Source organism: Capsicum annuum, chromosome 10, assembly GCF_002878395.1.
Source record: "Capsicum annuum cultivar UCD-10X-F1 chromosome 10, UCD10Xv1.1, whole genome shotgun sequence".
Lineage (NCBI taxonomy): Eukaryota > Viridiplantae > Streptophyta > Magnoliopsida > Solanales > Solanaceae > Capsicum > Capsicum annuum.
In genome coordinates, this window is record NC_061120.1 from 41,030,696 (window position 1) to 41,046,321 (window position 15,626).

General features: G+C 40.2%; 1 protein-coding gene across 3 annotated transcripts; it reads left to right on the forward strand.

Moving 5' to 3' along the window:
* The first annotated feature begins 346 nt into the window (after nucleotides 1-346).
* LOC124887966 lies at nucleotides 347-13,885 on the forward strand. Of its 3 annotated transcripts, none has more exons than XM_047397890.1 (2): nucleotides 347-1,855; nucleotides 13,639-13,885. In XM_047397890.1, the coding sequence occupies exons 1-2, from the start codon at nucleotides 780-782 to the stop codon at nucleotides 13,643-13,645; spliced, it is 1,083 nt and encodes a 360-aa protein (XP_047253846.1). In that variant the 5' UTR covers nucleotides 347-779; the 3' UTR covers nucleotides 13,646-13,885. The 3 variants fall into 3 exon arrangements, with proteins under 3 accessions (XP_047253846.1, XP_047253848.1, XP_047253847.1); XM_047397892.1 differs by lacking the exon at nucleotides 13,639-13,885 and adding an exon at nucleotides 11,430-11,590; XM_047397891.1 differs by lacking the exon at nucleotides 13,639-13,885 and adding an exon at nucleotides 6,307-6,371.
* The last annotated feature ends 1,741 nt before the right edge of the window (nucleotides 13,886-15,626 follow it).

A 15,626-nucleotide genomic window follows, 5' to 3' on the forward strand; every position in this document is an offset into this window, starting at 1 on the left:
GAGAGGAGAGGAGTGTGAGTTGATTTGTATAAATTTAGAAAATATTAATTAAATTTAGAATTAACTTAATCAAGTTTCTTAATTATGTTTGACCTTTTAAATTGATCAATATTATCAATCCTTCGTTTAAGACTTAAAAACACCTTTCCTCTGATTTTCTTTTCTTAATCCCTAGATTACTTTTGTTTATCGAAAATAGCCTCTTTACTTCTTTAGAGGTAATGATATGGACTGCATACACTCTACTCTCCCCAAATTTCACGTGAAAATATATTGAGTTGATTGTTATTGTTGTAATCCCTAAATTACTTTTCTTCCTACCAAATTACCCCTAACAGTTATACACTTGTCACACAAGAACCCGTCGTCGCCTCTGGTTTTAAACTGATTTTTCTCGCACGCAAAAATAAATTGAATCCCCCCGTACTCCACCCCACCCCATCCCATGCGCATCCCCTTCTCCAGTATCCCAAGAACTCAAAAACTAATCCTCGCATTGCTCTCTCCGCTTTCTTTTCCGTAACACACATATTTTAACTTCCAACACATATCTACGACGAACACATTCTGTATTTTATTTTTAGTTTTGTAAAAGGATACTAGATATTAGATTTAGGGGGAAAAAGTTCTTTTGCAAGAAAGACCAACCCATTTTGGAAATATTTATCAAACCAGAAAAAGAGAGGAAATTTTTGTTGAATTTGCAGAGATAGGTTTGTTTTGTTGTGTAGATAAGAGAGAATTTTTGGTGAATTTTTTTGGTTAGTGTTTATAGTTAAATGCATCTGAAGAAATCTGAAGTGCAGATCGGAAAAGAAAGCAGTTGCATCTCTTCCGATTTCAATCCTACAGCACCCCTTCTTTCTTCTTCTTCATCTCTTCATCAGAAACATCCTCATAGTTTCTATTCCGGTCCGCAAAATCCCATTTCTTCATCAGCTGAATATCATCCTAATCATACAGCTATTCAAATTTTCTTAGAAAATGATATTACTAATAATGACTCAATTCCCACCACCCCTGCCACCAAAACTACTCCCCATAAAAGACCTCATTTGGGAAATAATCCTTCCAAATCTATCCTAAAATCACCAACTCTATCCAATTCTCTTCGCAAATACCCTTTTTCTTCTGTAAAGGCTCAACACCCATATACCAATTTCCATCTTTACCCTTGCCTTTGCCACCTTCGTCGAATTCTTCGTCTCCATATCCGACTTATACTTCTCCTTTCTCTTCCCTTCTTCTATTTCTTAGTTTCACATCCAACTAATTCTTTCTTTTTGGATTTTCTTTCTGCTTTTGCTTTTTCCGCAGCCCTTTTATTTTCATTGAATTTAGCACTTCCCAGGCTTCCTTCAATTCGGTTATTCTTGGCTAGGTCTTTGCCAATTAAGCTTTCATCATCAAAACAAGTGTCTAGGAATACTTTGCCAGTATTCTGGTCAATAGGGTCACGGATAAAAAATGATAAAAGGGTAAATTCAGGTTGTTATGTGCAGGCTTACAGTAATGGGGATGTGTATGAGGGGGAGTTTCACAAGGGGAAATGTAGTGGAAATGGAGTTTATTACTATTATATGAGTGGGAGGTTTGAAGGGGATTGGGTTGATGGGAAGTATGATGGATATGGGGTGGAAACATGGGCAAGGGGGAGCAGATACAGAGGCCAATACAGGCAAGGTCTTAGGCATGGATTTGGGGTTTATAGGTTCTTTACTGGTGATGTATATGCTGGGGAATGGTCTAACGGACAAAGTCACGGCTGTGGAGTTCATACTTGTGAGGATGGGAGCAAGTATGTAGGTGAATTCAAGTGGGGAGTTAAGCATGGCCTTGGACACTACCACTTCAGGTAATTTATAGTCATTGATATTTTGCTTTCATTTTCGTTGTGTTAGTTTTAATATCTTTTCATCAGCAAATTAAAGTTTTCTTGTGAAATCTAATGGCGCGCTTAATATGTTTGTTCCTATGGGTCTTAGCATAGCTTATGGATGATGACATTTTAACTAGTTGTTTGCCTATCGGAAAGATGGAGCATATTTGGAATGTGCAATCAGTTTAAACACCTTAGATATGGCCTACATCATGTCAAGCAATAAATTGTTTTTTATTGCTGTTTTGTTGATCATATCTTATGTAAAATAAAGTATATGACCTTCTTGAAATGGTTATTATCATAGTTAGAGGATGGTGAGAATATTCGTTGAGCATGTTGTGTTATGTCTTGAGGGAAGGATAACTTTTATCCACTGGATATCACTGTATAAATTTTTGTTTCATCTTAATTCTTCTCTGAACTACTAATCAAATTTAAAAGGCGACCCTGTGTGCCAGGCTATAGGATAAGATACATCTTTTGTACTACATAATTGACCGGTTAGAAAGAGCTTCCGCAAGAACTGGATTACTCTTGTATATATGTAGAATGATGCGGTTTGTTAATAAAAAGCTGAAAAACAGTTGGGTGATCATATTAGTACAACGGAAAAAGAACAACCATATGTGTAACGACCTGAAAATTTGATGAAATATGTGAAATTTGTGATTTTGTGTGATTTGACTATTTTACCCCTCCCCGTTGTTGAATTATGGTATTTCTAGGGTGTGGGAGTGGTTGACATGATTTTTGATGCATTTTGGTATCATTTATGCAATATTGTGATTTTTGATGGCTTCGAGAGCCTTATTTCGGACTAATGTGGATATATTTTGAGCCGTGCGACGAATGACCGAACGGACTGCACCAGCAGCTCCAGAATATCGATTTTAGGCTAGGTAGACCTTGGGTTCGGGTCCTAATGCACCCGAGCTCATTTCGACCTATTGGTCGGAAAGTTGAAAAATTGGAAAGTTGGGTGTAGGACCCACTTTTGGTCGAAACGACCTCGTATGGAAAATCCGACTTCGCCAACAAATTCGGAATTTCGATTTTAGTGTGTTAGCATATTTGGTATGATTTTACGGCTTTTAAATCTCATTTCGACCCTCGGTTTGGAAAATTGTGATTTCGGATTTCAGGGGTCAATTTTGTGAAAACAATTTTTTCTGAAAAAGGCTTACGACAAAGTCCCCAGGGAGGTGCTTTGGAGATGCTTGGAGGTGAGTGGAGTACCGCAGGCATATATCAGACTAATTAAGGATATGTATGACGGAGCGAAAACTCAGGTGAGGACGGCAGGAGGAGACTCAGAGCATTTCACTGTCCTGACAGGATTGCATCAGGGATCTACTTTTAGTCCCTTTTTGTTTGCGTTGGTGATGGATGTGTTGACGCGGCGTATTCAAGGGGAGGTGCCGTGGTGTATGTTTTTTGCAGACGATGTAGTTCTGATAGATGAGACTCGAGGGGGTGTGACTGACAAATTAGAGGTGTGGAGGCAAACTCTTGAGTCTAAAGGGTTCAGGGTGAGCAGAAGCAAGACAGAGTATGTGGAATGCAAGTTTAATGACGTGAGGCGGGAGAATGAGGTAGTAGTGAAGCTGGAAGCACGGAGGTATGTAAGAGGGATAAGTTTAAGTATCTTGGGTCCGTGATCCAGAGTAACGGTGAGATTGACGAGGATGTCTCGCACCGTATTGGGGCGGGATGGCTGAAGTGGAAACTCGCGTCGGGGGTGCTGTGTGATAAGAAGGTGCCGCCCAAGCTTAAAGGCAAATTCTACAAGGTGGTAGTCCGTTCGGCCTTGCTGTATGGAGCGGAGTGTTGGCCAGTTAAGAACTCCCACATCCAAAAAATGAAAGTAGCAGAAATACGGATGTTGCGCTGGATGTGTGGACTGATTAGAGGGGATAGAGTTCGGAATGAAACTATCCGGGAGAACGTTGGTGTGACTTCAGTGGAGGGCAAGATGCGGGAAGCACGATTGAGATGGTTCGGACACGTGAAGAGGAGGGGGCATGGATGCCCCGGTCCGTAGGTGTGAGAGGCTAGCGTTGGATGGTTTTAGGGGGGTAGGGGTAGGCCGAAGAAGTACTGGGGTGAGGTGATTAGGCGGGACATGGAACAGTTACAGCTCACCGAGGACATGACCCTAGATAGGAAGGTCTGGAAGACGCGAATTACGGCAGAGGATTAGGGCCAGTTTGGGTCGCTAGTGTAGGGATTACTTGGTGGGGGTTTTATTCCTGTTATGATTCCGTGTTCCGTGTTCCATGTTTTATTACGAATCTGTGTGCTTTCCCCTGCTTTCCTCTGTTTTATATTACTTATGGGTGCCGTATTTATGTTATGTAATCTGCTTCTGTGCTTTACTATGGGTTGGTGTGGTATCTCGTGCCTTGAGTCGGGGGTCTTTCGGAAACAGCCTTTCTACTTTATCAGAGGTAGAGGTATGGACTGCGTACATCTTACCCCCAGACCCCACTAGGTGGGAATACACTAGGTTTGTTGTTGTAATTTTTTCTGAAACATCTGGTAGCGCCATCGCGTTCACAATGTCGAATTTAGTGTGGTTGCATAGGTCGTTTGCATAAATCGGACTCCGAACAAATCCCGGGCACTCTGTCGAAGTTCATTTCGACTTAGAAAAAAAGACAGCACCAATTATTGCAAAAAAATCTGCATTTTGCACCCTTTTTGGCCTATTTTGCTTATTTTTCATCTTGCCTCTTGAGAGTTAAACCCTAAATATTTTGGGAGCTTAAAAGTGAAGTTTGTGGGAGCTTGGGAAGCTAGATTAACACCTATTTCTTGATTATATTACGGATTTAAGGTAAAATTCACCCTTTTCTTAGTAATTTCTTCATTAATTTCTCAAAATCCAAAAAAAATGTTAGGGCATGATTTTAAACCCAAATTTCACTCATTTTCACTTGAATAATACTTTTATCTTATAATTACTAGTTTTTCATCAATTTAACCTTTAAAACAATTCTGATTCTGGATTTTAACCCGGATTTCAAATATTTTACCCGATAAAGCTCAAAAATGATTTTTCTTCGATTTGAACCTCGTTTTTGACTCGATTTAACTTGGGTTTTCAGCTGTAGGTTCCTAAAAATATGAGGAACATGTTTTTGAAGTAAAGTTTCGATTTTGCCCTTTTTTTTCGAAAACCCATTTTGGAGGTCCATTTTGACTCCGAATCAAAAGTAGTCAATATGGGTGTCGTTGGTTTTGTTTTTACGCGTAGATTTCATATTTGATGTTTCTAGTGAAGTTCGAGATTGTTCATAAAAGGTAAGGTTGCGGGTTCAAGTGTAGCGGATCGGTTTCGGCTTTCGAGGTAGGTTATAACTTAACTCTTTAGACTGGGCTGGGTAGTAAATGATGGTATAAAATGTTTGTTAAGGGTGGGAACTAATCATGAAAAATGGCTATCTACGTGTTGTGCCCGTGTGGGGGCCTATATGTGATGTAATTGCCAAAATTGAAATATTATATGATATGTTTGACCGTGTAGGGTCCTATGTGATATTGATAGCCTTGAATACATGTGAACAGTTGTATTGTATTGTTTAATGTGGTACCATTGGTGTATTATGATTATATTCATACTTTATTGGCATAGAAGACATGTGGAAATTCATGGATGAAATGAAAATAACGAGTGGATATTGGCTCATGTGGTTGTGGAAATGTATCATTGTGGTTGGTTGTGGAAATACTTATTGTGATGGGTTGTGAGCATTACTTCATTCATATCATACTCATTCATGAAACATTGGTACCACCGTGGCAACATCTGAGAAACATTGGCAACACCTTTTTAAAAATGTTGTAACACCTTATAAAACCCTTTCCGAGGGATATGCCGGAAAAAAGATATGAGATATATGGATTGTATATGGGTTGTATATGGGTTGACGAACCTCCCATTAGTCCTACATCGGGATGCTTTAGCTTCGTAGGTGTATACAGGGATTGTGCGACGATCCCAGAGGTTGTGCGACAACCTCGTGCATCATCATCATCGTCATTATCATATACATTGCACTTACTTTATTGTGTTTATGTTGTGTTGTATTGCCTTATTGACTTGTCATCTATATATTTGTCTAACCTTACTTTACTTGTATTTGATGATCTTGTATCTCCATGTTCTCTCTTGTTCTATTTATATGTGACATAATGTATAGTTGTGTTATATATCCTTGTGTGTTTTTGTAATATATGTGAGATATATTAGAATTGTTAGTGCAAGCGGTATGGGCTACTATTGTGGGACATTTTCTGATTGCAGGTAACGTGCCCTTAGTGTATATTTTGTATGCTTTATTTACTACTTTGCTTGGTCGGCCTATGATACCTACTGAGTACAAGTGGATCGTACTCATGCCTACTGCGCCCTTTCGGTGCAGGTCCTAACTCGAGTGCGCCTCAGCTTGATTCGGGCGATTATTGGAGCCTCCAAGGTAGCAGTTGGACATTTATGTGTCCGAAGTTCACCTCTATCTTTCTATACTAGTTATGTCTTTATTAGTATCCGGAGACAATTATTATTTCGTTGTGGTTATTTTTCCGATGTATTTGACTTTTGGATTGTAGTAGTTGTTCTTACACTATTGACACCTGGTTTTGGACATGATTGGTATTTTGGACAAGTTCTTTCCGCATTGTTTTGATTATTTATATGGTTCGGCTTCATTCTAGAAGCCTTACCTTGGGGTATTTTTGTCTTTTTCTCTATTCGTATCAGTTTGGGTGATAGGCTTACTTGTCAAGGTACGCCGCGACAAGTGCCATTATGACCCTCATTTTTGGGTCGTAACAAACTGGTATCAGAGCAGCCAGGTTTCATTGGTCTCAATGGTGTAAGAACGGGATGTCTAATAGAGTCTCGCGGACGGTACGTAGACGTCCGTATCTATCTTCGAGAGGCTATAGGATTTCTTTAGGAAACTTCCCTCATTTTATTCCTTATCGTGCTAATTCTTTCATACCCTGTATTCTGTGTTGTGTTTCACTCTTTCTACGTGAATGGAGTTGCTTATACCTCTTATCCGTTGAGAGATGCAGCGAGAGATTATTGGATATCATTTGTTGGTTGTAGGCTTGTAAATGCTCCTGAGTTGTCATGGGATTAGTTTGTTGATGCCTTTCTGGAGTGATTTGTGCCTTTTAGTTTGAGAGATCGTATGTGGGACGAGTTTGATCATATGGAGCAGGGCTCCATGACAATTTTTGAGTATAAGGCATGCTTCCACGCCCTGTCCAGATATGAGTTTGAGAAGATTCAAAAGTTTGTGAAAGGTTTGGTTGTCTCCCTTCAGTTGGCTACATCTCAGATGGTTGTGTTTGATGGTTCTTTTAAGAGTATTGTGGATTATGTTAAGGTGACAGAGGGTATTATTAGTGCATCTCAGGGAGGCACCAAAAGGGTGCGTCGTTTTGGTGAGTTTAAAAGTCAAACCTCTCGAGGCAGAGATTTTAGAGGTTCTCGAGGATACTATGGTAGGCTAGTGTAGGCGGCATTATAGAGTTCGGGTGGTGGACCTTCTAGTTCAGCAGTATGGGGTGGCTGTTCGGGTCTATTTGTATCTTCTCCTATTGAGATATGTATGTGATAAGGTTGGTCATATGGCCAAGGACTGTGCTTGCCATGTGTTTAGAGTTATTCCTATTTTAGCTGTAAGAGGTAGGTGTTTTACTAAAGGTGCAAGAGGTAGAGATGGTAGAGCACGTGTTGGTGGTTGTGGGGCTACTTAGCCAGTTGGTAGTCACAAATAGTGTTATGCTATTTCAGTCAAATCTGAGATGGAGGTTTCAGATGTTGTGATTATAAGTATCTTCCTCGTTTGTTTTAGACCTGCATCTGTATTATTTGATCCTGAATCGACTTTCTCCTATGTGTCTGCGTATTTTGCTTGGGGTTTTGATTCTGGTAGTGAGCCTTCTGCCATGCCTATTTGTGTATCTACCCCGGTAGGTGATTCTTTAGTGGTGGATCAGGCGTACTGATCTTGTGTTGTGACTTTTGTCGGGCGTGAGACTTTGGTAGACTTGCTCGTGTTAGATATGGTCGATTTTAGTGTTATTTTGGGTATGGATTGGTTGACTCCTTATCATGTTGTCTTAGATTATTTTGCTAAAACTGTGACTTTAGCTTTAGCGGGTGTGCCAAGAATGGCTTGGGAGGGTACACTATTCGGGTCCTAAAAGGGTTATATCTTATGTTTAGGCTCGTAAATTGGTTGAAAAGGGATGTTTATCTTAGTTGGCTTGTATTCGTGACACGTGTTGTTTCGCCTCCTTCCTTGGATAGTGTTTGTGTTGTTCGTGAGTTTATGGATGTGTTCCTTACAGACTTGCCTGGTATGTCTCCAGATTGAGATAATGTTTTCGCCATTGATGTTGAGCCGGGCACTAAGCCTATTTCTATTTCCTCCTTATAGGATGACCCTAACAGAGTTGAAGAAATTGAAGGATCAGTTATAGGAGTTGTTAGATAAGGGATTTATTTGACCTAGTGTTTTACCTTGAGGTGCATCTGTCTTGTCTGTAAAGAATGGGTCTATTGGGATGTGTATTGACTATCGACAGTTGAATAAGGTGATGGTTAAGAATAGGTATCCTCTTACTCGCAGTGATGATTTGTTTGATCAGCTTCAGGGTGCTGCGGTGTTTTCGAAGGTTGATTTGCGGTTCGATTATCACCAGTTGAGGATTAGGGCTTTGGATATTCCGAAAATAGCTTTTCAGAATCGATATGGTCATTATGATTTTTTGGTCATGTCTTTTGGGTTGATCAATTCCCCTTCCGTGTTTGTAGAGTTGATGAATTGGGTGTTTCGACTGTATCTCGACTCCTTGGTGATCGTATTTATAGATGATATCTTGGTTTATTCCAAGAGTGAGGCTGAGAAGGAGGAGCATTTGTGGATTGTGTTTTAGAGATTGAGGGATGAGAAGTATGCTAAGTTCTCTAATGCGAGTTTTGGTTGTAGTCTGTTTTTTCTTCGATTATGTGGTGACTAAGAAAGGTATTATGGTTGATCCAACTAAGGTTGCAACGGTTCGTGATTGGACTAGACCTACTTCGCCCACCGAGATTCTGAGTTTTATTAGCTTGGTCGGGTATTATTAGTGTTTGTTGAGGATTTCTCTTCCTTTGCAGCTCCATTGACCAAGTTGACCTAAAAGAAGATTCATTTTCATTGGTCTGATTTTTGTGCCAAGTTGACCTAAAAGAAGATTCATTTTCACTGGTCTAATGTTTGTGAGGCGGGCTTTCAAAAACTCAAGGATTTATTGACTTCAGCTCCTATTTTGGCTTTGCCCAAGAAGAGCATTGGCGTTATTGTCTTTTGTGGTGCTTCAGGTGTTGGGTTAGGTGCTATGTTGATGCAGGAGTGCAAGGTAATTGTGTATGCGTCTCGTCAAGATTAAAGCCTTATGAGAGGATTTATCTTATCCATGATTTAGAGTTGTGCACAGTTGTGTTTGCCTTGAATTTTTGGGGGCACTACTTGTATGGATTCCATTGTGAGATCTTCTCAGATCATTGTAGCCTTCGGTACTTCTTTATCAGCGAGATCTTCTTAGGAGGCAGTGTCGTTGGCTTGAGTTGCTTAAGGATTATGACTTGACTATTCTCTTCCATCAGGGCAAGGCTAATGTAGTGGCAGATGACTTGAGCCGAAAGTCGACTAGCATGGGTAGCTTGGTACATCTTTTGATTCAGGAGAGGCCATTGGCCTTAGAGGTTCAGTCTTTGGCTAATCAGATGGTTAGGCTTGATACTTCGACACCAGGGCGTGTTTTGGCATTTATGGAGGCTAGATCATCTTTGATAGAGTAGACTCGAGCTCATCAGTTTGACGACGTTAGATTGAGGTTGATTTGAGATAAGATATAGAGTAGGGAGGCTAAGGAAGACTCACTTGATTCGGATGAAGTTTTGAGGATTCGGGGATGAGTTGTGCCGAGAGTGGTGATCGGATTAGGTTGATCTTGGGGGAGCCCATTGTTTCAGATATTTTATCTATCCAGGTGTAACTAAGATGTATCGTGATTTGTGGCAGCACTACTGGTGGGGTGGTATGAGGCGAGATATAGCGGATTTTATGGCTCGTTGCCTATGTTGTCAGCAGGTGAAGGCCGAGCATTTGGGACCTGGTGGTTTGCTCCAGAGGTTACCCGTTCTTGAGTGAAAGTGGGAATGCATCACTATGGACTTTGTGACTGGTTTACCTCGTACATTTCATGGTTCTGATAGTGCTTGGGTCATCATGGATCGATTGATCAAGTCAGCTCATTTTATTATGATTCGGGTCTCATTCAGTGCTGAGAGGTTAGCCCCTATTGTCATTCGTGAGATTGTACGTCTTCATGGTGCGCCGGTGTCCATTACTTTAGATCAAGGTTTTATGTTCACATTTCACTGTTAGAAGACTTTTCAGGATGAGTTGGGTACTCGGGTTGATTTTAGCACAGTGTTTCACCCCGGACTGATTGCTAGTCAGAGCGGACTATCCAGGTTTTGGAGTATGCTCCGCACGTGCGTGATGGATTTTGGTGGCTAGTGGGAGCAGCATTTCGCTCTAGCAGAATTCGTATGTAGTAACAGTTACCATTCCAGTATTGAAATAGCTCCTTTTGAGGCGTTGTGTGGTAGGTGTTGTCGCTCTCCTATAAGCTGGTTCGATGTTTCAGAGGTGAGACTTCGAGGTGCGTACTTTCTTTGTGAGTCTTTGGATAGAGTTTGAGTCTTTCAGGATAGACTTAGAGCGGCTCAGAGTTTGCAAAAGTGCTATGTTGATCATAGACTTCGTGCCTTGAGATTTGGTATTGGTGATCGTATTTTCCTTCGAGTTTCACCTATGAAGGGTGTGATGAGGCTTGGGAAGAGGGGTAAGCTTAGCCCCAGGTATATTGATCCATTTGAGATTCTTCGAACTATTGGTGATGTGGCTTATGTGTTGGCTTTGCCCTTTGTTCTATCAGTTGTTCATCCAGTTTTCATTTTTTTTATGCTTCATTGCTATATTCTTGATGAGTCTCATGCCATTCGTTGGGAGTTAATTCAGTTAGATGAGCAGTTGTCCTTTGTTGAGGAGCTAGTTTTCATTTTGGCTAGGGATGTTAGGCAGTTGCGCTCTAAAGTGCCTTGTGGTTCAGGTCCAGTGATAATTTTGACCTGTAGATGTGGCTACTTGGGAGATTGAGTCTGATATGCGTAGTTCCTATCCCCAACTTTTCATTGATTCAGGTATTTCCTTGCCTTAGTTCGAGGACGAACTAGATTTTTAGTGGTGGATGATGTAACGACCTGAAAATTTGATGAAATATGTGAAATTTGTGATTTTGTATGATTTGACTATTTTACCCCTTCCCGTTGTTGAATTATGATATTTCTGGGGTGTGGGAGTGGTTGACATGATTTTTGATGCATTTTGGTATCATTTATGTAATATTGTGGTTTTTGATGGCTTTGAGAGTCTTATTTCAAACTAATGTGGATATATTTTGATCCGTGCGACAGATGACCGACGGATTGCGCCAGCAGCTCCGGAATATCGATTTTAGGCTAGGTAGACCTTGGGTTCGGGTCCTGGTGCACTCGAGCTCATTTCGACCTATTGATCGGAAAATTGAAAAGTTGGGAGTGGGACCCACTTTTGGTCAAAATGACCTCGTATGGAAAATTCGACTTCGCCAACAGATCTGGAATGTTGATTTTAGTGTGTTAGCATATTTGGTATGATTTTACGGCTTTTAAATCTCATTTCGATCCTCGGTTTGGAAAATTGTGATTTTGGGTTTCGGGGGTCAATTTTGTGAAAACAATTTTTTTGAAAAATCTGGTAGCGCCATCGCGTCCGGAACGTCGAATTTAGTGTGGTTGCATAGTTCGTTTGTATAAATCGGACTCCAAACGAATCCTGGGCACCCCGTCGAAGTCTATTTCGACTTGGAAAAAAAGACAGCACCAGTTATTGCAGAAAAATCTGAAATATATAGCAGAAAAATCTGCAATATATAGCAGATTTTTCACCCTTTTTGGCCCATTTTGCTCATTTTTATCTTGGCTCTTGAGAGTTAAACCCTAAATATTTTGGGAGCTTAAAAGTGAAGTTTGTGGGAGCTTGAGAAACTAGATTAATACCTATTTCTTGATTATATGACGGATTTAAGGTAAAATTCACCCTTTTCTTAGTAATTTCTTCATTAATTTCTCAAAAACCCAAAAAAATCTTAGGATGTGATTTTAAATCCAAATTTCACTCATTTTCACTTATATAATACTTTTATCTTATAAGTACTAGTTTTTCATCAATTTAATCTTTAAAACAATTTTGATTCTGGATTTTAACCCGGATTTCAAATATTTTACTCGGTAAAACTCCAAAAATGGTTTTTCTTCGATTTGAACCTCGTTTTTGAGTCGATTTAACTTGGGTTTTCAGTTGTAGGTTCCTAAAATTATGAGGAACATGTTTTTGAAGTAAAGTTTCAATTTTGCCCTTCTTTAACCCCGAATCAAAAGTAGTCAATATGGGTGTCGTTTGTTCTGTTTTGACGCGTAGATTTCATATTTGATGTTTCTAGTGAAGTTCGAGATTGTTCGTAAAAGGTAAGGTTGCGGGTTCAAGTGTAGCGGACCGGTTTCGACTTTTGAGGTAGGTTATGACTTAACTCTTCAGACTGGACTGGGTAGTAAATGATGGTATAAAATGCATGTTAAGGGTGAGAACTAATCATGAAAAATGGCTATCTACGTGTTGTGCCCGTGTGGGGGCCTATATGTGATGTAATTGCCGAAATTGAAATGTTATGTGATATGTTTGACCGTGTGGGGTCCTATGTGATATTGATAGCCTTGAATACATGTGAACAATTGTATTGTATTGTTTAATGTGGTACAATTAGTGTATTGTGATTATATTCATACTTTATTGGCGACATATAAGACATGTGGAAATTCATGGATGAAATGAAAATAACGAGTGGATATTGGCTCATGTTGTTGTGGAAATGTATCATTGTGGTTGGTTGTGGAAATACTTATTGTAATGGGTTGTGAGCATTACATCTTCATATCATACTCATTATGAAACATTGGTACCACCATGACAACATTTGAGAAACACTGGTAACACCTTTTCTAAAATGTTGTAACATCTTATAAAACCCTTTCCGAGGGATATGCTGGAAAGGAGATATGAGATATATGGATTGTATATGGGTTGACGAACCCCTCATGGGTCCTACGTCGGGATGCTTTAGCTCCGTAGGTGTATACGGGGATTGTGCGACGTTCCCAGAGGTTGTACGACAACCTTGTGCATCATCATCATCATCATCATCATTATCATATACATTGCACTTACTTTATTGTGTTTATGTTGTGTTGTATTGCCTTATTGAGTTGTCATCTATGTATTTGTCTAACCTTACTTTACTTGTATTTGGTGATCTTGTATCTACATGTTCTCTCTTGTTCTATTTATATGTGACATAATGTATACTTGTGTTCTATATCTTTGTGTGTTTTTGTAATATATGTGAGATATATTAGAACTGTTAGTGCAAGCGGTGTGGGCTACCATTGTGGGACATTTTCTGATTGCAGGCGACGTGCCCTTAGTGTATATTTTGTATGCTTTATTTTCTACTTTGCTTGGTTGACCTATGATACCTACTGAGTACAAGTGGACCGTACTCATGCCTACTGCGCCCTTTCGGTGCAGGTCCTAGCTCGAATGCGCCTCAACTTACTTGATTTGGGCGATTATTGGAGCTTCCAAGGTAGCGGTTGGACATTCATGCGTCCGAAGTTCACCTCTATCTTTCTATACTAGTTATGTCTTTATTAGTATTCGGAGACAATTATTATTCCTTTGTGGTTATTTTTCTGATGTATTTGACTCTTGGATTGTATTAGTAGTTCTTACACTATTGACACTTGGTTTTGGGCATGATTGGTATTTTGGACAAGTTCTTTCCGCATTGTTATGATTATTTATATGGTTCGGCTTCATTCTAGAAGCCTTACCTTTGGGTATTTCTGTCTTTTTCTCTATTCGTATCAGTTTGGGTGATAGGCTTACTTGTCAAGGTACGCCGCGACAAGTGCCATCATGACCCTCGTTTTTGGGTCGTGACAATATGTGTTTACTTCTGAGTCTACAAAACAACAACAACAACAATAACATGCCCAGTGTATTCCCGCAAAGTGGGGTCTGGGAGGGTAAAGTGTACGCAGTTCATACCACTACCTCAAATAAAGTAGAGAGACTGATTTCGATAGACCCCGACACAAGATAGATAACAGTATAACAAACAAAAAACATAAAAATAAACAACAAAATGGAATAACACACTATTAGATAATAAAAGAAACAAGACACCAACAGAGTAATACTATAAACTATCTATTCAAGATCACAAACATCATCAGACCCCTAAGAACAAGAAACTTAGACACAGATACAAACAAAGCGCTCCTCCCTACCATTACAAACACACTCCTACATACTAACCCTCTACCCTAATTCGCGTCTTCCACACCTTCCTATCAAGGGTCGTGTTCTCCGTAAGCTGTAACCGCTCTATGTCGTGCCTAATCACCTCTCTCAAATATTTCTTTGGCCTACCTCTACCTCGCCTAAAATCATCCATAGCCAGAGCCTCTTACACCTCCGTATGGAGTATCCGTGCACATCCTCATCACATGCTCGAACTATCGCAACCTCACTTCCCTCATCTGGTCTTTCACCGAGGCCACTCCCGCCTTCTCTCGAATAACCTCATTTCTGGCCCTATCTCTCCTATTAAATCCATACATCATCTTAACATCTTCATCTCTGCGGCCTTTAACTTTTGGATGGGGGAGTTCTTAACTGGCCAACACTTTGCTCCATACAACAGAGCCGGTCGGACAACCACTCTGTAGAACTTACCTTTAAGCTTAGAAGACACCTTTCTTTATTATAGAAGACTCTCGAAGTGAGCCTTCACTTCAACCACCCTGCACTAATACGGCACGTGATATCCTCGTCAGTCTCTCTATTCCCCTGAATCATAGACCCAAGATACTTGAAACTATCCTTCTTCGAAATGGCCTGAGAATCTAGCTTCACTGCCACGTCAGCCTCATGCGTCGAATCGCTAAACTTACATTTCTAGTACTCCGTCTTAGTCCTGCTCAACTTAAACCCTTTAGACTCTAGAATCTGTCGTCAAACCTCCAACTTATCATTAACTCCTCCCCAGGTCTTGTCAATTAGTACTAAGGCAAATAAAAATGGGCTGAGAGACGATCTCTGGTGCAATCCTGTCAAAACAGGAAAGTGCTCTGAATCTCCTCCGACCTCCCTTGCACGAGTCTTCGCTCCGTCGTACATGTCTTGAATCGACCTAGTGTATGCCATAGCCTTAGCTCTGGCCTCCAAGCACCTCCACAGAATCTCCGAATCTCCCTGGAGACTTTATTGTACGCCTTCTCGAGATCAACGAACACCTTGTGAGTTGACAAAAAGGACAGTTATTTTCTCATTTTTCTTGCAATGGACCTAATTAGTCAATAACTTATCGTATGATCTTTCGGGTCTTAGTTCTTAGTACAATGGATTCCATAGGTTTTTCCCGTGCTCTTCTGAAAGAAGCATCTGGAAATGACTTGTCATGGGCTTATGCGATGAAGAATGATTTGCTCGGGAAAAAAATTCTTGTTAGC

Coding starts and splice junctions, on each gene's coding strand:
- LOC124887966 (XM_047397890.1), top strand. CDS start 780: ATGCATCTGAAGAAATCTGAAGTGCAGATCGGAAAAGAAAGCAGTTGC.